Source organism: Adiantum capillus-veneris, chromosome 4, assembly GCF_014529385.1.
Source record: "Adiantum capillus-veneris isolate H3 chromosome 4, ASM1452938v2, whole genome shotgun sequence".
Lineage (NCBI taxonomy): Eukaryota > Viridiplantae > Streptophyta > Polypodiopsida > Polypodiales > Pteridaceae > Adiantum > Adiantum capillus-veneris.
In genome coordinates, this window is record NC_140934.1 from 11,886,113 (window position 1) to 11,906,476 (window position 20,364).

General features: G+C 44.7%; 1 protein-coding gene across 2 annotated transcripts in view; it reads left to right on the forward strand.

Moving 5' to 3' along the window:
- The first annotated feature begins 1,056 nt into the window (after positions 1 to 1,056).
- Positions 1,057 to 20,364, forward strand: part of LOC147458710 (N-acetylglucosaminyl transferase component family protein / Gpi1 family protein) — a 46,063-nt gene continuing 26,755 nt past the window's right edge. Inside the window, exon 1 of one of the 2 annotated variants that reach the window (XM_086510151.1) lies at positions 1,057 to 1,321. In XM_086510151.1, coding sequence (XP_086366277.1) covers positions 1,139 to 1,321 — 183 coding nt within the window. In that variant the 5' untranslated portion in view covers positions 1,057 to 1,138. Of the gene's footprint in view, positions 1,365 to 20,364 lie in introns of both variants that reach the window. The other variant, XM_086510152.1, reaches the window with a different exon arrangement.

Sequence of the window (20,364 nt, forward strand, 5' to 3'; positions counted from 1 at the left end):
AGGGTTTCTCTCCAAATACAATCACCTATACCTGCATTTTGAAGGCATATTACATTATGTAAGAAGTTTTCCATGGGTAAACATGGATCTTGGAAACTAAGGTTTTTCTTGTGGCAATTCTTGATTGACATGTAGATCAAGTGAGGTGTATTAAAGAAAGTATCACAAGGACTTTGATGATGATCATGTTTGGAATTTAGTCTCTTAGAATGTGCTTATTACCCGGGGATATGCGCAAAAAGGGAAGGTTAAGGAAGCATATTTTTAGAGGGGATGAAGCATATTCATGACGAGGTGCTTAGTTCAAGGATCCTAGAACAAAACATCACCATTCGGAAATGTTTTATGCAGTATGTCCAATGTGGTACATTTTTAAGACTACAAGAATTTATCCATAAGCTTCCTGTTCATAATATTGTCTTTTGGATTGCATTTTTTGTGGACTATGCTCAAAAAGGGTATGAGGAGGAAAACTCATAGTTTTCAAAGAGTATGGACTGAGAGTGTCTAGCAAGTAGAGTTTGTTGGAATGCACTTACAAGTTGATATGTCTATGCAGCTTTGGCAAAGAAAGCTCTAGAATATTTTCATTAGATGCAATTGAAGGGCATTGGACAAGGTGCGATTACTTTTTATAACTTACTCCATGCATAGTCACTCATATTTACTAGATGCGGGCCAAATTAACTTTGATATCTTGAAAGAAAAAATATCCCATTGCACTGAAAAATCCCTAGGCCTAGGCACGTAAAGCTCCACAAGCTCTACAACATTGATTCTTCAATGCTCAACATCCAGACAACCCAGGACCGTTAGATCCCTTAGGCGTAAATAATAGTACACCCCTCGTTTACCCCTTGTTGATCCGCCGAATGCCAGCAATCTGTGATGCCTAGGAGTGACGAGAGGTGCGTCGTTTTTCAGAAAATAATAACAGACTTTTGATATTTGAGAATAGCTATTTTTATTTTAAAAATTAACAGACTTTTCATCGGGTTATAAATTCCAAATTGTGAAGTTTCAAAATTGCGAAATGTTTTTGTGGCCTCCCCACAGAGAGAATGCACCTTGGAATCGGAGGTGGTCATAGTTTCTGCGGCGAAGAGCGACGACATGTGAGGCGAGATGGGTCGTAGGAATGGACCCAAAGGCGAACAGGGTTCAATGCAGGCTCTGGTGGCCCCTTCATCTCAGTTTCAGACCTTCATCTCTTCTCTTTGGTTGGGCATCCCATCACTCGGACTCCGTGGACTTCGTTGTTGCCACCATCTGCAGTAACTCGCTTTTCCTCAACTCGAGCTCTCCCACCGCTTTCCTCCAGGTTCTTGCCTTCCTCCCGATATCAGCTAATCACTCAAGTAGAGGTTCATTTCTTGCTCCATCTTTCTGCATAATTCTACTTGCATTGCTGGAAGGAGAATGACATGCATACATCATCCCTGTTCTTGACCCGAGTGTAGACATTGTTTCGTCTGAACGGGGATGTGCTGATTTTGCTTTAGTGGGGCCGCTTCTTGAACTTGGAATTTTCTGAAATCTCATCATGATGTTAAGTAGAGTTAGCAAATGCATATCCAAATGTAAAGACCCTTACAGTTAGAAGCAAATGGCACGATCGATCTCTCTGTCTCTTGATTGAGTGTTGCATTCTAGGGTTGGATATTAGTACACATTGTACATAGATCCCCCATAATTAGGGCTATAAAATCTCTCTCTCGATTTTCCACTTCCGTATAGTACCAAGTCTTAAGCTCGAGACTGGTCGGATGGATTTTTGAGGCGTCTTGAGATTGTTCCTACAACGTTGAAATCTCTCTCAGCTAGCTGCTTAGTTCACACCTACCAGTTTAGGATCCCATAGTACTTTTATTTTATCATTTTGTCGTTTCATTTTGTTACTCTGACTTTGTATCAGATTCACCACATTGTAACGCACTGGTCTCATAGGTTATTTTGGCCTTTTGAAGACGTTAATATAGCATTTCATTTCATTTCATCATTCTCTCTCTCTCTCTCTCTCTCTCTCTCTCACACACACACACACACACACACACACACACACACACACACACACACACACACTCACTCTCGCACACGTAAAGTGTGACCCTCAGGCCACATAAATGAATCATCAAACTGTGATTTTCAGACCACAATAAATTTTATTTTCTGATCATTGAAAATGAGGGCCAGTGGAACTGGATAAATGAAGTGTGTATTATTTTTTTGGCATGGTATGGCTCCACAGATGCAGTAGTCATTTAAAATTTTAAAGAAAAAAACATGACTTAGATAGAGAATTGTCTAATGAGATCTCTTGCCATATTTATGGGTAGCACTGACCAAGATTTGAAATTAAGGCTTTGACAGTGTTAAAGATGTTACATGTAACTTTTTGAATGGTGAACAAGGCTTTAAATCTTATAATTTTGCATGTAACACTCCAAAACAATGACCTACATTTATTCCTCCTTATGAACAAGGTTCTGATGTAGTTCTTGTTGGTTGTTGGGAGGAGCCGGGTAAGGGGCAAGTATGCATCACAAAAATCTCAGAAAAGGGACTCATGTAGTGATATTAGGTTGGATATCTTCTTTGGAAGTATATAGTATCTATTATTACAAATCTGGATTCGTAGGCATGACGTGAAGATTTTATGATTAATGTTGTCACCAATTTTAATTTTTGGTCTACTAAACCCTCTCTCTCTCTCTCTCTCTCTCTCTCATTAGGATTGACCATTTTAGAGAGTAAAGATTGGGCATTATAAAGATTGCAAAAAGGCGCCTTCATGGCTTATTGATGCAAGCAGGGTGATGCTAGCTTCAAACCTACCTAGGAAGTTGATTTAGATTCTGACGTGCTTTTACGGAACCAAAATGTCCTTGAAATGAATTCTGGAAGCCTCCAAGAGAGTGCTTAAGGGTCATTCAAAAGAGGAGAAAATGGGTAAAGTGGTGTATTCATGGCTTATTAATGCCAAAAAGATGATCCTACCTTCAAAAGTGCTTAGGGAATTTATTTTGGATTCTGACAAGTTTTTACGGTACCAAAACGACATTAAAACGGTCTTGGAAGCCTTTGAGTGTCAAAGTTACAACATCTCAAGTGAGTAGCCCAATGTGATCCAGATATTGATTTTGCCTTTAGGTATTTATTTTACTTGTTTGACAAGATTCTGAGTAGGGCAATTTAGTGAGGGGGCTACTTAATTTCCCTAGGCTGGTATTAAGAATCACCTTGCCCCCATTGTAAGATCATCAATTCATTGTCGAGTTGGTTGGTTCAATAGTCTCTCTCTCTCTCTCTCTCTCTCTCTCTCTCTCTCTCTTTGTTTCTCTCTCTCGTGCATTCTCTTTTGGCTCTATGTTTTCGCATCGTCAACTTTGACATGGTATCAGAGCGACGGTGGGAGAACTAGCACGCGTAGCAGGAGTTGTGGGTGAGAGCGTGCTAAAACGCAAGGCAAAGGTGGGCACACCAAGAGCTGTGGGCCATGACGTTTTCAAATGCAAGGCAAAGGTGGGCACCCGCAATTGTGGGCAAGTGCGTTTTAAGAGGCAAGGTGAAGGTGGCATTGCTTGATGCGTTTCGAAACGCTATAGGCGAGGTTGTCTCCAGCGTCGTAGCCTAGGTGGCATTTTGAAATGCATGTGACAAGGGGGCTCATTGGCAAACCCACAACAAATTGGGGATGCAGATTGAAACGCAGGTGAGAAGGGGCACCCTGTTTACAACGTTTTGAAACGCTATTCAATTGGCCGTAGGCGTTGCTACTTAGTCTTCCAAGGTGCATATTGAGACGCCTCTACAACGATAAGCTCGTTCGACGTCTAGCGAGCATTTTGAGACGCCACAAAGGTTGTGATCGGAAGGTTGTTTGAACATCATTTTGAAACGCTATGTTGTCATTCCAAAAATTCTTAGGATCACTGCTGTCTTTGTTGGCCTCAACTTGTTGCGTTTTGAAACACTTGACTTGTGGGCAAGACATGCTTCGCCGGAGGGTGTGCGAGGGGTCCTTTGGTGAGGAGCACTGTCCTGAGTGGGTTGAGGTGTTCGATTTCCTCATTGAGCTCATGGAGCCGGGCGACAATAAGTGGCTTGTTCCCATAAAGCCTCAGTCTACTGCCAAGCTCTTTGATCAAGAGTTGGTGTTACAGGCTTGGACACTCCAAGCATGAATCAATCTCAACACACGAACAGAAACTGCAAAATCACTGAACTTTGAGAGAGAGAGAGAGAGAGAGAGAGAGAGAGAGAGAGAGAGAGAGAGAGAGAGAGAGAGAGAGAGAGAGAGAGAGAGAGAGAGAGAGAGAGAGATGACGACGACGATGATGATGTTGTATTTACGTCTTCGGGGGGCCAAAATGACCCATGGGACCACAAAAGGTCTACAAGATGCTCCCCTCATGTGAGAGGGGGTAGTGGGCTAGTAGCTTTCTTGTGTGTGAGTGCTGTGTGATGATCCAATATTTTGGCAAAGTAGATGCCTAAAGCTACCGGGGAGGGGTGTATCCGAGAGAGAAGCTCCTCAAAGGTGACATTCCCTTGAAAGAGCTGTGGAAATTCAACACGGATGTGTGCGTATGCTGGGCACTCAACGGTGACATGAGCCTCGCTTTCCACTTTGTTCAACTTGCATTGTGGGCATGTCCTTCTATTTTCCTTAATATTCAGCCACCCTCCCGTTTCAATCTTGAGCATGTGTGATCGCGTCCGCATCAAAGCAATGGCTCGTCTTGCCCGGTGGGACATGGGTGTCTTTATATGCATCTGAGTGTCCCCAGTCTTGTAGGTCTCCCAATATTGTGTATTGATGTGCTTGTCGTAGTACTCAAATTTGGACCTGTGTGCTGCTGTCTTCCATCTGGTGTGTAGGGCTTCAAGTATGCTTATGTCAAAATTCAGCCCATGTTCATGTTCGGTGTGTTCCTCTATATGCATGTCCACATGGTCTCCCACATTCCATCTAGAGAACCATTTCCGTGTGTCTTCTACAAGACTAGATGTGAGAAACTTACTCTTGTAATTCTTTTGCGGCTTACATCCAGTTTGCCATGCCTTGTGGGGTAGACGGCTCTCTGGCATCATCTTAACTTTCATGAGGTATCTGTGTACTCTGTGTAAGGCTTGCATTTCCAAAGGTCTCTTGCCTGTCTCCAAAAGCATCACTGAGTATGGGGTGGTAGTTTTGATCCCCCGGTGTCTACATAGGAATTTCTTCTGTATCTTTTCAATGTCGTTCCAAGTGCTAGCGGGGATACTCCCCCCCATACCTCTACACCGTAAAGTATTGTTTGGACCACACATGCATCAAATGGCATAGACTTAATTTCCCATCGCTTTGTGACACTCTGCTTGCACATGTTCTCAAATTCATAGTATTTTGCATGTCCTGCATCAATTCTGTTTTGCACGCAATCCCCCCATGCATGGTTTGAGGGAACATAGATGCCCAAGTACTTGAAACTCTCAACCGCTTCGAGTGTTTGCCTGTTATACGTGATGATGGGCTGGCTGATTCTCATTTCTACATGTGTGGACTGACATAATCTTTGTTTTGGCTACATTGACTGACAGGCCCGTTGCATTGCAAAATGCATGTACTGCATCCAGAAGTTTCTGTAGAATGAGGGCATTGTAGGCAAGGAGAACTACATCATCGGCATATATGAGGAGGAAAAGCGTGAAAGTGCCAATACTGGGTGATCTCCCCCCTCTCTCATAGCCTCGTTTTGATGAAGTCATCAAGCTCGTCTATGCATAGTCTGAAAAGCGTAGGTGACAAAGGGCATCCTTGTTTAACTCCCATGGTGCTCCGGAATTCTTGTGAGAAACCTGTTTTTGTCTTGAGTTTGCATCTGACCTCTTGGTATTGGCGCCCTACGGCTGCCCTGATATGCATAGGAACTCCTTGAGTTTCCATACGTGACCATAGATCTTGACGGGGTACTGTGTCAAACGCTTTCTTGAAGTCCATAAAACAGCAATACAGAGTTTTGCCTTTTAGCCTGGCTTCTTCCATCAAGACCCGGAGTGTCATCAGGTGGTCTACTGTGCTATGACGGGCTCTAAATCCTGCTTGTCCAATGGCGCGTTTCCCGTTATTTTCAGCCCATGTGCTAAGATCTTTCTCGATAATGCTTCCAAAAAGTTTTGCCATACATGAGCTCACCATGATGGTGCGATAATTAGTAAGCAAATTGCGGTCACCTCCTTTAAAGAGCGCTTTCACCCAGTTCTCTTGCCAGTCCTGAGGTAGGTATTGGCTGATTGCTTGATTCATCATATGGTGTATCCATTTCTTAGCCTCACTACCTGACCATTTCAGCATTTCAGAGTTAAGATGTAATGTGTCAGCTGCTTTCCCATTCGCCAGGCTTTTGAGGCCTTTAATGTCTGCCTTGAAGGTGATGGGCTTTGGATATTCAGCTTGAGGCCCTGTGTATATCACCTCTTGAGCCCCCGACGGGGCATACAGAGTTTGTACATAAGCATACATTTCGTGTGGGCTGAAATCTCCCATCACGTCCCCTTTCTTCCCCTTCATGTTACGCCAAGCTTTTTTTGGCTCTTTCTTGAACCTGCTCGAGTCTAGTTGTTCTTTTGAGAGTTCATACATGCGTCTCTTTTTCCTCGTGAGTGTATTGTATTCTCTAGCAGCACATTCCCATTCATTTGAGTGTTGTGATAGGCCTCTCATCTTACGTTTGGACTCCTTGCATTCTGCATCAAACCAAGGATTATGAGGTAAACCCTTCCTAATCTGTTTGCCACTTTGATATTTGCCCATAATGGTTCTTGCCGCTTCCTCCATTGCATGTCGGAAGATCTTCCACGTCTCTTCAATGTCACAAGGCATGTTCCGGTCAAACAGTAAGCTATCTAAGAGACTAGCATAGTCCTCTTTTTTCGTGAGTTGCATCTTGTATGACCAGTTCGGTGTATTCATTATGTTGACAATAGGCATACTTGGCATGTGTAGGCATATATGGATTGGTGTATGGTTTGAGGTCGGTCAGGTTACCCACTTCAAAACGGTGGACCAAGTTTAATGCATCGTATCTCACCAAGGCATAATCATTTGTACTCCTCCCATGACTTGCCGTGTAACAAGTGTATGGTCCAGAGTGTATGAACTTATCCGCACCATTCATGGCTACAAGCTGCATTGAGTTCATCATACTTATCATAGCTGACCCCTGTGCATTCATGATGTTATCACTTGGAACATCTGTCCCACATAGGACCAAGCATAAGTTCTCCATTTTGATCTGTAGGGTGCAGTGAATGGTCCGTCAATTGTACCTGTGTGTTTGCAATCCGGGCATTTAGATCCTCAAGAATGACAACTGCTCCCTCACATGCGTACATTGCAATGTTTGTACATAGGTTAGCAAAGGAATCCTTTTTAGGTAGCTGGTTTGTGTCAGAAAAAGGTGACTCTCGATGCGGGATATAGCATCCTGCGATAAAGATCAATCCTTTTGATGAGCAAACCTTAACCCATATATAGCATTTGTGCTCGTCAGCCTTGCATACATCAACCATCTTTTGAAGCTCTTCCTTATATATTACCGCTACACCTCCTTGTCCTCGCATTTTGGTACCAGTCCACCATACTGAGTGCTTGATGTACCCACTAATGTCCGGCAGCCTGCATGTGTTTTGTTCCCATGTTTCCAATAGAAAGAGTATGTCAGCTTGTGGTAGAATATCTACCAACCCTTCTCCCTTATGCCATGGGAAACCTCTACAATTCCAACTCGTAACCTGTATGGTCGTGATCCCATGGGTCGCGTGCCCCTATGCATCCTTAGATGTTGATGTTGATTTTTTCTCCTTGAGGCGTTCCTCATATGCTTTCCTTCTTGCTGCCTGTTGTGCCGGTGTTCTATCTTCACTTACATAGTACTGAGTGCCTTTCAAGTAGAAGCGTGCAGTTTCCAAAATTATGTTCCTTTTACGAGCATCCAACATTGTGCATACAACTGCTCGATGAGCATCAGTCTTCTTCTGGCCCACTCTATGTGCCCCATATACTCCTGCATTTTGCATGTCAAGCTTTTCTGCTAACAAGGTGGTAACATCTACGTTCAATGACATGACTGTTTCCCCCTCAGGTTCTGGCATGCCTCGTATCACAATGTTTCGGGATCTTTTCTCCCGTTGTACTCAGTAGGATCCTCATGCGTATACATGCTCTCATGCGTATACATTTCTCCTGTCATGTGCCCCATAGTCTTCTCTTGTTTTACTATTTGTGCCCAAGATGGAGGAGACCCCTCGGGTGCATCGATTACATTAATGGGGACCTGTGTTATGTGATTTCCTTGTTCCAGCACTTGGGATTGCAGCGTTTTCATGGTGTCTTCTTGTTGCTGAAACTTTAGAGCTTGTAATTTAATGGTATGATCCAGCTCTTGGTTGCGCAATGTCAAGGCTTTGATGTTGTCATTTTGACGTGAAATCACCTTATTCTGTTGTCGTATCTGTTCCTGGATAGATAGTAGCAGTCCCCATATGTCCTAGGTAGTACATGTAATTGTCATGTCCCTTGATTCCTTGGGGGGCGTGGGGGTCGTGTCCTTCGGCATTGTTTTGATAGGTGATGAGCTCACTGTTCGACCGCTTCTTGATATCCTTTGGTTAATGTGCGAAGATTGCATAGAGTCATGCAATAGCCACACAGAAGTACATGGGTGTCTGAGAGAGAGAGAGAGAGAGAGAGAGAGAGAGAGAGAGAGAGAGAGAGAGAGAGAGAGAGAGAGAGAGAGAGAGAGAGAGAGAGAGAGAGAGAGAGAGAGAGAGAGAGAGAGAGAGAGAGAGAGAGAGAGCACGCACGGCGGAGTTCCGTGCCCAGATGCACTGGCCCCAAAAACTCGCGCCCTTTCGGTATTTCTTTATTATTTGTCATGGCAAAGTACAAGGTCCTTTGCTCTCAGACTTTGCGCCCAGATGCTCTGCAGAATGAGGCCCTAGGTTCCTTATAAACAGTACAAGGGCTGCCTAAAAGCAGAGCCCGAAAAGCAATCCTCTCAAAAAGCACTAAACCCCAAAAGCATCTGCTCCCAAAAGCTAGCGTTGGAAATAGGCAAAAGCAGCCAACGTAATTTGTGGAAATCTGTACAGCCTACCACGTAGCAGCACCGACGCATTTCGCGGAAAATCAGTACAGCTGTGCCACGTCATCGTCTGTACGGACTGCCAATCAACATGTTTTACGAAAATCAGCCTCAAACTTCAAGCTTTGGGATTGTTAGGGTTTGGCATCTTGGCTGGTGCTCCATATGTCAGGTGCAGTGGCATCCAGATAGACATCTTGATGCATTAGAATCTCATTCAGTTCACTTAGCCATCACATCCAGATCTCGCACATCTCTAAGAGATGTCTAGATGCACTAAGTTCAAATTATTCAAAACAAAATGCTACAGTCATTTCATCGTTCTCTACATGTCTCTAACCATACACAGATGAAAGAGAACACGTTTTCAATTCCATGAAGGAATTTTCCAATTCAGTGCACACAGTTCATAAAGTCATTCCGCAAATATCATCAGCTCGTGACTACCCTAAAATCTCAAAGAGAAATTAGTGACTTTATTCATTCTAGGCAATTTGTGACAAAGAAGTGGAGCGGCTCCCCTGTTATGCAGTCCAACATACTGATTCATCGGTAACTTTTGGCATAGACAATGCTAAGAGCCCAAAAGCTTCAAGGTACAGCCCTCTCTGAAGAGAATTTGCGAGGTTCTTCTCCTCCATCCACTTTGCATCGAGGGCCAAAAAGTACCCTTGACCAAATTATCTTGTGGACCTAGCTTACGTTTCTGTTCTTTTCTCGTGCCTTGTGACGTGTTGGTAGCCCCGCTTGCCTCCCTGTCCTTGGCACCTCAATCTGGATCTGTGGAACTTTCTGATCTACTAGCTAATTCCTTTCCTTTCTTTCTTTGTGCCCTAGGACCTGTGGGTAGCCTCGCTAGCCTCCCCTGTCCTCGGGCACATCAATCTCAATCGACAGATGCACTATGATTTGATCCTATTCTTGTCCGGAATCCTTTGATGTTTGAACTTGCATGTGGTTCCCTTAGTTTGTCGGAACCCTCAAATTCTCTACCATCTGATTCTCTTACTGCTCTGGAATCCTGTGATGAGCTGTCATCCGGTTCCCTTGATTCATTTTCTTCAATGGAAGACCTTTGCCTTGGTGAGGTGGAAGTCAATGAGCCGGCATGCATTCCAAGTCCTTGCTTAGCGTGTCCCATAAGTCTTTGAATAGAGTCAGACTTCCGTTCCAGAGAATACTCTCGAATCTCTTTTGGCAAACCACAACAAAACTGCTCAATTTGGTCCCTCAAAGTAATCTTCCGAAACGAAGAGACTGGCAAGTAAGTATCCCAAAACCTCTGGCATTAGTCATCCAATGTATCTTTCTTAGTCATTCTCAAATGATGCAAAGCCATGATGACATCTCTTTCATATTCGTCTGATATCCAAGTTGACATGAAAATTTTCTTGAATTTTACTCACGTCGCATGTGCTTCTCCATGTAACAACAGAGTAGACCACCATGTCTGTGCAATTCCTCTCAAGTAAGATGCTGCCCTTTGCACTTGGGAGAGTTCCATGAACTGACCTTCAGAGAAGGTGACGTCAAACTGTTGTATAAACTCAAGGGCTCAATGGATGGGCTGGTCCTCCCTATACTTGATTTGGACCTATGCGTTGAAGTTCAAGTTATTGGTGTTTGGACTTGTGAGTCGGCTAATCGGATTTCAACTCACATGCGTATGGCAAGGAACCAACGTGACAGATACGAAACACTATGGATGTGCGCAAAATCCATTGTTGTTGGCTGGATTATGGATAGGATGTGTTCGCAGTTCACAAATGGGGATTCTTGGACGTAGTGTGGTCTACATTTCAATTTTCTGTGAGGCGACCGATGCTCAAGATGGCATTATTCTATTCAGAAATTGGTTGCGTAACTGAGGTATGTTTGGATAAAACACTTATAAAACTATAAAAGCAAGGGACGTAAGGAAAAAAAAAAAACCTAAATCACTTTATTTGCTACGAAACAAAGCTAGATAAAACAAAACATTATTAACTTAAAAATGTTTTTAGAAAAGGCATGTGCAAAATAAGATGAATCAACTTACTTGGCTAAAACTTAAAACAAGTACTCAACTTTAAACAAAAAAGGATAAGACGTCTCAAAAACTTAATCCCAGAAATCAAACTTCAAACAACAACTTCTAAAAAAACAAATTCTTAAGTCCTAACGTAAGCTAAATACGAGAAATGAATACTACTACAAATCTAAGAAGAAGAGGCTACAAATAACCAAAGAAGTATAAAGATCCAAACTTGTCAAAGAAGTAAAATAAGTACCTAAAGACAAAATAAATATTGGGATCACATTGGGCTATTCGCTTGAGATGCAATAACTTTAACAGCTCACGGTGGACATATGTAGGAAGACCAAATCGATTAAGAAGCTACCATGGACACCCTAGCAGAGGTACCTTCCACTCCTCTTATAATTCGTGAGTTTAGACTATTCTGACTTATGAAGGTGTATATATTCTTTGACAAGATTTTGGGTAGGGCAAGTTACTAAGGGGGTACTTAAGGCCCCCAGACGGGTATATAAGTACCCTTGCACCCATTGTATGATCATCAATTCATTGCCTAGTGGGTTGGTTAAATAGTCTCTCTCTCTCTCTCTCTCTCTCTCTCTCTCTCTCTCTCTCTCTCTCTCTCTCTCTTGCATTCTCTCTTGGCTCTACGTTTCCGCATCGTCGACGTTAACACTGAGAGTATGCCAAAAGGTTGATTAAAAGAGGGGAATGGGGCATACGGAATAGCTTGGCGCTCAAGGCAAGAATGGGTGGCCATGAGGTGGGAGAGGGGTCTAGGAGGGGTTGCTTCGGTGTCACAAACTGTTGACGTGTCAAGCCATTGAAGTACAGAGCCAACCTGCAAATCTCGGCCGAGGGGCCTAAACCCTAGAAGTAGTAGAAGAAGCAAAAGCAGCAGGAGAAGAAGCGACAAGAGAAGTTTTACCAACTTAGAAAGTCTTGCCGAGTGGGCTATTTTTAAAGAAGAGTTCCCACCAACTTACGAGACCCCGTCCGCCGATGAGGCCCACATGACCTAAAGAGATTAAATAAAGCGAGACCTCCACACACACACACACACACACAAAAAAAAAGCGTGGAGCAGGATGACGTGGTAGCTGTATGGACGTCCGTGTTTCGCGCTGACAGTGCCACGTGGCAGACATAATGGGTTTGTTTTACGTTGAGGACGTGACAGCTGTACGGATTTTCGTGAAATGCAATGGTAGCTTTTAGCGTGAGGCCAAGGGCCTTCAAATTTGTGCTTAGGGCTCATTCTCTGGCACTCTTCCGGGTGGACTCTGGAGGTGTAGAGCGCGAGTAGCGGCATTGTAGTTAGTTCAAGCACTATAAAGATATACCGAAAGGGGCACCAAGGTTTGGGGCCAGTGCTCTCTTGGGGTAGAACTCTGCCACTCCCCGTCTCGTGTGCCACGCATCTCTTTTAGTTCAGTGTTATTTGAAGTGCTTAAAGTTGTTTAGTCTGTTCTTTTGCGTTGGCATGTGGTGCCCGTTTCCGTTACAATGGTATCAGAGCTTTAGGGCCCAAGTGTATGCTTTTCTGAAAGCATACCGATCCTATCAAAGAGAAGACGGAGCAACTTGGCGCTTTCAAGTTTTACAGGGGATTTTAGCAAAGAATCTTTGTGTCCCGAACCCGGACTTAATAGCCACTCCCACCCTTACTCCATCACGCATCGGGCGCGCTCTTGTCTTCATCGCTCTGTCTTATAGGGCATAAGCCATAAAGATCACTTGCAAGAGAAGGATCAAAGATTTTGCGAGCCATCGTTTTTTCTCAGAGGCAGTGCCATGTCTATAGCTACCAAGCCACACACTCCAAGGACTTGGCAAGCTTTTAAGAGAATTTTTGCTCGAAGTTATATGCCTACAGACATCTTCTTTTGGATTGCAGCTTCTGGCATTGTGGGATATCCTAAAATGCTTGCCACAGAGACCCTAGCAAATTACGACTTGAAATTCTTGGTTATCTCTCTACATGTGTCTATTCTCGAGCTGATAACCTTGGAGGTCCAGTGTGATTGATATATCTTGGGGCTACCATCACTGCCACATGAATACTATCTGTCAAGGCCTGTTTCGACTATTCGAAAGCTTATGGACCATGCTGCGGTCGATTACAACCTTATGGAAGAGATGATGATAAATCTAACCCTAATTTTGGTGCAGGTTTCAGAATGGAATCCCTGCCAACTTTTGAGCTCGATTGACGTTGAGAATGCTTTGATTTAGCAGTTTTCAGAGTTCTGTTTGAGAACTTGTTTGGTGATCCTGGTTGGAATTTGTTTGAAATGGATGGTATTTGTTTTGAACTTGTCTTGGGGCCAATTTGAATTGTTTGACTCCACTTTTAATACTGGTTTCAATGATTGGTGATTTACTCTTGGTGGAGTAGTGAGAAATAATGATTGAGAATGTGTGCACATACTCATGGCCCGGACCCTCGTGGTTATTTACAGGGGGAGTATTAAGAAGTTTGAGTAGTGGTTACTCTCAGCACCTCCAAACGACGCAATCTGTGGTCGGGGGGGCATTCGGTTGTAAAAGGCCTCTATATCTCATGGCCCTGGCCTTTTTAGGTTATTTGCGGGAGGAGTGATGAAAGAGTCGTTGGATAGCTCATGGCCCGGACCTAGATGGTTATTTGTGGGGGGAGTATTCATCGACGGCTTTATGTTTCTATGTCTTGTAACATGCATATGTGAGCATTTGTGTTGCATTGTGATGTGCCAACCACTGAATATTCCTAATTGGATGAGATTGCTTGGGTATGTAATTTGGCATCAAGTCACGTGCTGGAAATCAGCGTGGTTTGGGTGTGATGGCTAATTTTACTACGTCAGAATATCAAGAGCTCCGATTTAGAATGAGAATATACTCCTTATTGGATGAGATTTTTCTGGGAAGCCAACAACCCAAGATATCGAGAGCGCCACTTTGGAATGAGAAAACTGATTGTCCCTCAGAATGTTCCTCGGAATGACCCTCATAAATTTTTGAGCTAACTTGAGTTGTTTTGCAGATATCTTGTAATCGCAGAGGATTACTTTCTTTCAAGAAGGGGGGATGCCACAAACTGCTGACGTATCAAGCCAGTGAAGAACAGAGCCAACTTGTAGATCTCGGTCAAGGGGCCTAAACCGTGGATAAGGAGAAGCAGTAGCAGGAGTTTTACCAACTTGTCGAGTGGGCTATTTTCAAAGAAGAGTTCCCACCAACTTACGGGTTTCCGTCCCAATGGGGACCAAGTGACCTAAAGAGATTAAATATAGCGGGACCTCCACACACACACACACACACACACACAAAGAGTGGAGCTTTTTGACGTGGCAGCTGTATGGACGCCCGCGTTTTACGATCACTGCGAAACATGGCCGAGTGGGCTATTTTTCGCGAAACGTTGCAGATAATACGGATTTCTGTGTTTTACGTTGATGATGTTGCAGATGTACGGATTTCTGTGACATGCATTGACTGGCTTTAGCGTCTGCTTTTGGACCATATGCTTTTAGAACTTGAAGCTTTTCCTGTAACTGCTTTTGAGAGGCCAAGGGTCTTTAAATCTGTGCTTAGGGCTCATTCTCTGGCACTCTTCCAGGTGGAGGTGGAGAGCGCGAGTACCAGCATTGTACTGAGTTCAAGCAATATAAAGAAATACCAAAAGGGGCGTCAAGGTTTGGGGCCAATGCTCTCTAGGGGTGGAACTCCGCCACTTCCCGTCTCATGTGTCGTGCATCTCTTTCAGTTCAGTGTTATTTGAAGTGCTTAAAGTTGTTTATGTTGTCTTTCCGTTTGCACGTGGTGCCCGTCCCCATTACAGTGGTATCAAAGCCAGGATGTCACAAATTGTTGACGTGTCAAGCCATTGAAGAACATAGCCGACCCACAGATTGTTGGGTTAAAGGCCAGTGTGCCCGGGTGCCTGTGTCCAGCCGCCCATGTGTACAGCCTATTCTTTATCCATTCATAATAATCATACTCACTACTACACATTGTAGTGTGAGTACCGCTCCGCTATACATGGTTTCATCTCCTTCTTCGTGCTTGCTCGCCGATCCATCAAGTGGTATCAGAGCACCACCGCGGACAATTGAGGTTCGACGTGTGATATTTGAGGAGGATGGGCATTCGTATGATGGTCCCATGGCTGCTTGTAGGCAGCCCATTGACCCTCAGGTGGGAGATCAGTCCTTGTTGGGAGATCATGGAGATGTGGACAGCTAGATGCGCCTCTGTTGGGGTATAGGTGTCCGTGCCTTGCCCGGCCGCGCAGAGTCTGGGCGTCCACTGACTTGTATACCTTATACATAGCATAAGTGTATAGGGGGCTGCTCACTCTTTGAGTCTCCCCACCCATATCTGTGTGTTGTGTGTCTCCTTCTCTCTCTCTCTCTCACTCTCCGTCTGTGGTGCTCCCCGATCCCCTTCAATTGGTATCAGGGCTTTGGCTTTGCGACAGATGGAGTGCTACAGAGAAGTGAGCTTTCGGCTATGGTGAGCTCGCTTTCGGTGGAAGCTTGAGATCGGTGAGCAAACACCAGATCTGTGCTCATGGAAGCTTGAGGGGAATTCCCAAGCTTGAGGGAAGAGTGTATTGCAAGTATGTATGGTTATTTGCAGCCATACTTGCAGGAAGAATGCAGATTTTCATTTTCGCAGGCGATTTTTCGGGCCCCAAAAACAGTGTTTTTTGCATACGGAATGCGATTTATGCAAGGTTAAGGTGTAACCTGGGGTTTTGGCACGCTCCGGACGCAATGGTGATGTCCATTTGAGCTGATTTTGACCTCTGAAATTTCTGCAGCAGCAGCAAGTTTTTGCTGCGTTTTTGGGCCGAAAACTGTGTTTTTGGCATATTTTGTACACTCGGACTCGGATACATGTGATCCAGGAGTCTACCTTGGGGTTTTGGCATGCTCCGGACGCGCTCGTCATATCAGAATTTTAAAATTCTGAACGCTGAATTTTCTGTAGCAGCAGTTGTTTATTGTGTGTCGAGGATTTCACACATGGCTTGCTCTCAGATGTGAGAGTGATATTTGCTGCAAGTTTCCTCACAGGTGGGAGGATACGATGTATGCCTTATGTGGTTTGATGCTCATGGAAACTAATGTGATTGCATTTTGAGCTCGGCAATGTATGCCTCGAGCATGTTTTTTGGCAGTCATCACAGGTAGAGCAGATATTTGTGTACTAGATTTGCAGGTGTTTGCAATGATGTATGCAAAGTGTGGAGATTGGTGCATACATTTGGAGTGCGGTTTGATGCGCTTTGGTTGCTCATGGTTTTGAGCGTGCAGTCAGTTTGGTTACTGGTTTTGTGGCCGTTTTACTGACGAAACTCTGACGAAATTTTCCAAGTAGTTTTATGCGTATCATTTATGCAATCTAGGTAGAGATTGCGGGTTGCACTCAGCATTTGCGTGCGGTGTTCTCTGCAGGTGGGAGATTTGTGTGTGTGTATGCATCGATACCGCATAGTGTGGGCTTGGTGATTAGCTCACGGTTTGACAGGAGTACAGTTATCTTGGTACACTCACAGGAGTGAGTATTGTGATGTATGCTTGTTTGGCTACGAGCTAGGTAGCCGGATTCGAGCACTAATGCCTTGAGGTTTTTCAGCAGGTTTCAACTACAGGTTTACAAGTTTACAGGCAGGTTTGAGGGCTTATTTGGGCGTTGAATTTTCAGCCATTGTTTCCTCTTTGCAGGTGTCGATGTATGGCTCAGTTTGTAGGCTGATCTGGGACACGTTTGTGACTTGTTTATGCGGCTGTTTAAGAGCTGAATTTTGGGGCTGATTTGCAGCCATATTTTACAGCCATATTTGTAGACTTTTGTTGATGCGATTCGAGCCAGTTTAGGGCTGATTTGGTTGACATTTGCTACTCATTGTTGGTTGCTCTTTTGCGAGCATTATGGCTGATTTTTCATTTGACTTCCAACGTTATGGTCTGACACAGTTTGATGGTGCAGATTTTGTTGCTTGGAAGGAGCATATGCTTGTTGCATTGGCGGATTTGGGGCAGGATAAACCCTTGTGTGGTTTATCGGCGAAGCCCAAGTCTATGCGTGATGATGATTGGCAGGATCTTGATGAGTTAGCAATGTCTACGATTCGTTTGCATGTGGTTGAGTCTGTTGACTGGCAGGTCTCAAGGGAGACTACAACTCATGCTTTATGGCAGAGTTTACATGCTATGTACGCGACATCCATGTCTACAGGGGAGTCTAGTCCCACTTCTATGTCCATGGGAGAGATTGGTCCCACACGCAAGTCTCGACGGCATAGAGACTTGACATGTTGGCATTGTGGACATAGAGGGCACATTAGGCGTCGATGTTTCAGGCGTTTGAGACAACGGAGGCGACAGATGCGTGATGCAGATTTGGGCATGACAGATGCTAGTGAGATCAGTACGGTGGTTACTGAGTACGATTGTGACGGCGATGTCACATTTACATCTAGCTTGTCTTCAGACGATCTTATGTCTATGGATTGCATATCGGATTGCACATTGTCTTCACATTGGTTACTAGATTCAGATGCTACTTTCCATGTCACGTCGCATCGTGAGTGGTTTAGCACGTTTTCTAGTGGAAGACTTGGTTGTGTGCACATGGCTGATGGTGCTGTGTATGACATTGAGGGTACAGGAGACGTATGTTTATCCTTGCCCAGTGGTATGAGATTTACCCTGCGTCATGTGCGTTATGTGCCAGATCTGAGACGGGATTTGATCTCAGTCAGACAGTTACGGGATAGTGGATGTCAGATTTCGCTACGAGAGCGAGATTTTGTGATGCATTTGGGTTCGCTAGTGATTGCGAGAGGTGCCAGGAGTGGTACAGGTTACCCATTGCATGTGGATCACGCAAGAGACGGTGTTGTCTCTGTGATCATGCAGCCAGGTAGACAGCGAGAGAGCAGGCGAGTCTCTTTTGCTTGTGGGTTGCAGGATGCTTTGCATGGAGTGCAGAGTAGTGAGCTCGTTGTGCACACAATTGGGGCACGACTTGAGCAGTCACACAGAGAGGTGACAGAGTTAGACATGCATGCTTTGCTAGTGACTGAGCAAAGCAGAGAGTCAGTTGTGCGAGATACTTCTATGCAGGATAGACAGGTAGAGCGGTCTTGCACTAGTGAGTTACGACAGGAGGACGTTGTGCAAGAGTCTATGCATATGGAGTTAGAGCATGAGAGCTCTAGTGAGTCACAGCAGATTGAGTGGTCATGTTTGCAGTGGATGATTGCAGAGGAGGCTGAGATGTCAGCGATTATGCAGTCATTTCTTTCTATGCTCGACAGTGAGCATGGGGATATAGTTGTGCAGGATATGTCTTCCAGCAGACATCTAGAGCAGCTGGTTTGCTCTCAGGTTGCACGACAGGTTGATGCGTCTTTTGTGGACAGTCAGGAGATGCATGTGGCTGACACGCCTTGTCAGTCAGAGATGCCTATTGCCAGGGATATATATGTTGATGCATGCTCCGAGAGTTAGCAGGGCCCGCTAGCATTGCATCGACATTTGGTGGTCTCATGTATGAGATGCTGATCTTGAGACCGGATATCACAGCTGTAGTGGGAGCATTTGCAGTTGGGGTTGTCAGTCGTTTGTTGACTGATGATGGCATAGTGCACGAGGGAGATATGCAGGTATTGCGTATATACTTGCAGTACGTGTGCGGTACGTCTGGTGGTGTATGGACTTACACGGGAGCAGGACAGCCGGATGCACACGATCACAGCCAGCCAGTGGGCATCGGTTGAGAGCGGTTTTCTCTCACCTTTTGTAGTCTTTAGACTAGGTTCCCTTGCTTAAAGGCACAGTCGCCTTTAAGTGGGAGGTTGTTGGGGTATAGGCGTCTGTGCCTTGCCCGGCCGCCCAGAGTCTGGGCGTCCACTGACTTGTATACCTTATACATAGCATAAGTGTATAGGGGGCTGCTCAGTCTTTGAGTCTCCCCACCCATATCTGCGTTGTGTGTCTCCTTCTCTCTCTCTCTCTCACTCTCCGTTTGTGGTGCTCTCCGATCCCCTTCAGCCTCCGCCACAGGTTTTGAGATGGTCAGAGCGGCATGCTAGACCACCACAACGTTATGTGCCTTCTATGGATTATCATTTATGTCATGTTGACCGATTGCGGGGAACCATCATGTTATGATGAGGCCATGTCTGTTGACAAGCTCAAGTGGGAGCAGGCTATGCAATGAGAGATGGATTCATTGATTCAAAATGATACTTGGGAGCTTACTCCTTTGCCAAAGGGTAAGAAAGCACTGCCATGCAAGTGGGTTTACAAGATTAAGTTGTCTTCAATAGATGCAAAGCCTAAGTACAAGGCAAGGCTTGTGGTTAAGGGATTCAAGCAACAAAAAGGCATTGATTTTGATAAGATCTTCTCCTTAGTGGTGAAGATGACTACGCTACGCACATTGCTTGCCTTGGTGGCTACAGGGGACTTGGAGTTAAAGCAGATAGATGTACACACAACTTTCTTACATGGGGACTTGCATGAGGATTTGTACATGGAGCAACCGGATGGCTTTGTTGCTTGTGGTAGAGAGAGCTTGGTATGTCGGCTTTGTAAGATCTTGTATGGGCTGAAACAAGGCCCTCGTGAATGGTACCAAAAGTTTGGTGTATTCATGAGATCAGAGGGCTATATGCGCATTCATGAGGACCCATGCCTCTACACTCGCAGGGCTGCAGATGGTAGTCTTATTATGTTGGCCCTATATGTGGATGACATGCTGATAGCAGGGAAGTGAGTTACGGATGTGGATGCCTTGAAACATAAGCTACATGAGACCTTCGCCATGAAGGATCTTGGGGATGGTAGATGTCAGTCACATTTTGGATATGCATCACTTGTGATCGTTCTCGCAGGTTACTCTTTCTAAGTTAGAAAGACTCCATTGACAGGGTCCTTGAGCGTTTTCATATGGAGGGGGGGAAGAGCATTAGTACCCCATTGCCTCCATATGCAAAACTCAGCCATGCCGACTGTCCTCAGACAGATGCGGAGATTGCAGAGATGTCTCGGATTCTCTATGCATCAGCTGTTGGTTCCTTAATTTATGCCATGGTGGCTACGCGTTCAGATCTTGCCCATGAAGTTGGTGTGGTTAGCATGTACATGTCTAACCCGGGCAAGCGACATCAGGATGCAGTGAAAGATATTCTCAGGTATTTGAGAGGGACTTCAGAGTTGT